Source organism: Loa loa (assembly GCF_000183805.2).
Source record: "Loa loa unplaced genomic scaffold supercont3.3319, whole genome shotgun sequence".
Taxonomy (NCBI): Eukaryota; Metazoa; Nematoda; class Chromadorea; order Rhabditida; family Onchocercidae; genus Loa; species Loa loa.
In genome coordinates this window covers 1-1,041 of record NW_018111497.1, presented here as the reverse complement: position 1 = coordinate 1,041, position 1,041 = coordinate 1, and the positions used below count along the sequence as shown (strand labels likewise).

The 1,041-nt window shown below is 23.2% G+C and overlaps 1 protein-coding gene across 1 annotated transcript; it reads right to left on the bottom strand.

Annotated features, from left to right (window-relative positions):
* Nucleotides 1-792: 792 nt before the first annotated feature.
* Nucleotides 793-975, bottom strand: LOAG_15952 (hypothetical protein; the record flags this gene model as incomplete). Its single annotated transcript, XM_003151441.2, has 1 exon — nt 793-975. A coding segment is annotated over one exon (183 nt), but the record flags the coding sequence as incomplete, so codon positions are not given.
* Between the last annotated feature and the right edge of the window lie 66 nt (nt 976-1,041).

The following is a 1,041-nucleotide window of genomic DNA, read 5'->3' as shown; positions in this document are numbered from 1 at the left end:
TTATTATTATTATTATTATTATTATTATATTATTATTATTATTATTATTATTATTATTATTATTATTATTATTATTATTATTATTATTATTATTATTATTATTATTATTATTATTATTATTATTATTATTATTATTATTATTATTATTATTATCACTATTATCATTATTATTATTATTATTATTATTATTATTATTATTACCATTATTATTATTATTAATTTTACTTACAAACAAATCAAAAATACTAATTCCAAAACAAAAAGAAAAAATCATACTGAAGATTAGTGAGAATGTGCATTATATGGCAGTACAAATGATTTAAAGTAGCAACTGCAGGGTCATGTAAAGGTCAACACAAGGTGACAAGTGAATGAGAAGACAACAGGATTATTCAGACTAATTCATCCCTTATCATTCACAAAATTAAACTTTTTTTACTAGGACTTACTATTTAGTGATGATATTTTTCCTTGGAGCAATTTGCTAATAATGGAAAAATGTAATTGCTTATGATATGAGGTTATTATCAGAGTAACGATAGCGACAAGAATTTATCAATACTTTTTTTTTTTTGTTTATGGCAAAATATTTGCAGAAATTGCTTCCAAAAGGGGAAAAAAAAATTACATTTAAAAGAAAGTACACTCAAAACTGCACAAATAGCAAACAAATAATGTTTGTTTACAATAAATTACTGATAGTGTAATGCATTAATCAACTGATAATAGAATAATTTTAAAAAATAGTTCCAATATCACAGCTATACTATGGTACCATTTTTTTGTTCATACTATGACAATATCATTGGTACCATTCTTTGTTTGTACTATGACAATATCATTGGTACCATTCTTTGTTTGTACTATGACAATATCATTGGTACCATTCTTTGTTTGTACTATGACAATATCATTGGTACCATTCTTTGTTTGTACTATGACAATATCATTGGTACCATTCTTTGTTGGTACCATAACAATATCATTGGTACCATTCTTTGTTTGTACTATGACAATATCATTGGTACCATTCTTTGTTGG